The sequence below is a fragment of the Egretta garzetta genome, unplaced genomic scaffold (assembly GCF_000687185.1).
Source record: "Egretta garzetta isolate BGI_Z169 unplaced genomic scaffold, ASM68718v1 scaffold454, whole genome shotgun sequence".
Classification (NCBI taxonomy): domain Eukaryota; kingdom Metazoa; phylum Chordata; class Aves; order Pelecaniformes; family Ardeidae; genus Egretta; species Egretta garzetta.
This window is the reverse complement of record NW_009259429.1, coordinates 2,407,869-2,408,204: the sequence shown is the minus strand read 5'-3', so window position 1 is coordinate 2,408,204 and position 336 is coordinate 2,407,869. Positions and strand designations below refer to the sequence as shown.

General features: G+C 55.4%; 1 protein-coding gene across 1 annotated transcript in view; it reads left to right on the top strand.

Annotated features, from left to right (window-relative positions):
- DBX1 (developing brain homeobox 1) overlaps nucleotides 1-336 on the top strand; it is a 3,210-nt gene that overhangs the window by 614 nt on the left and 2,260 nt on the right. The window contains exon 2 of the mRNA XM_009637085.1: nucleotides 57-158. Within this exon, the coding sequence (XP_009635380.1) occupies nucleotides 57-158 (102 nt within the window). The remainder of the gene's footprint in view (nucleotides 1-56; nucleotides 159-336) is intronic.

Sequence of the window (336 nt, the reverse complement as noted above, 5' to 3'; positions counted from 1 at the left end):
GGTCTCGTCCCACCGGTGGTAACCCTTTGCTTAATCGAATTTTATTTATTTTCCAGAAACTTCCCCTGCCTTGCTTCAGAGCGTCCCTCCAAAGACTTTCTCCTTCCCGTACTTTGAAGGATCCTTCCAGCCCTTTATCAGATCTTCCTATTTCCCAGGTAGGTCCTCAAAAATCCCCTCTCTCGCCGGGCGGAGCGCGCTGCAGGCCCAGCCGGTGACATTTCCCCGTCCCCCCGGGGGTTATGCTCCAGTTCAGAGGTTGGCGGGAGTACAACAGCCAGGCATCAGTCGCGCCAATTTGATGCCCGATTTAGCACAGGCAGCGGCTGCCTGACA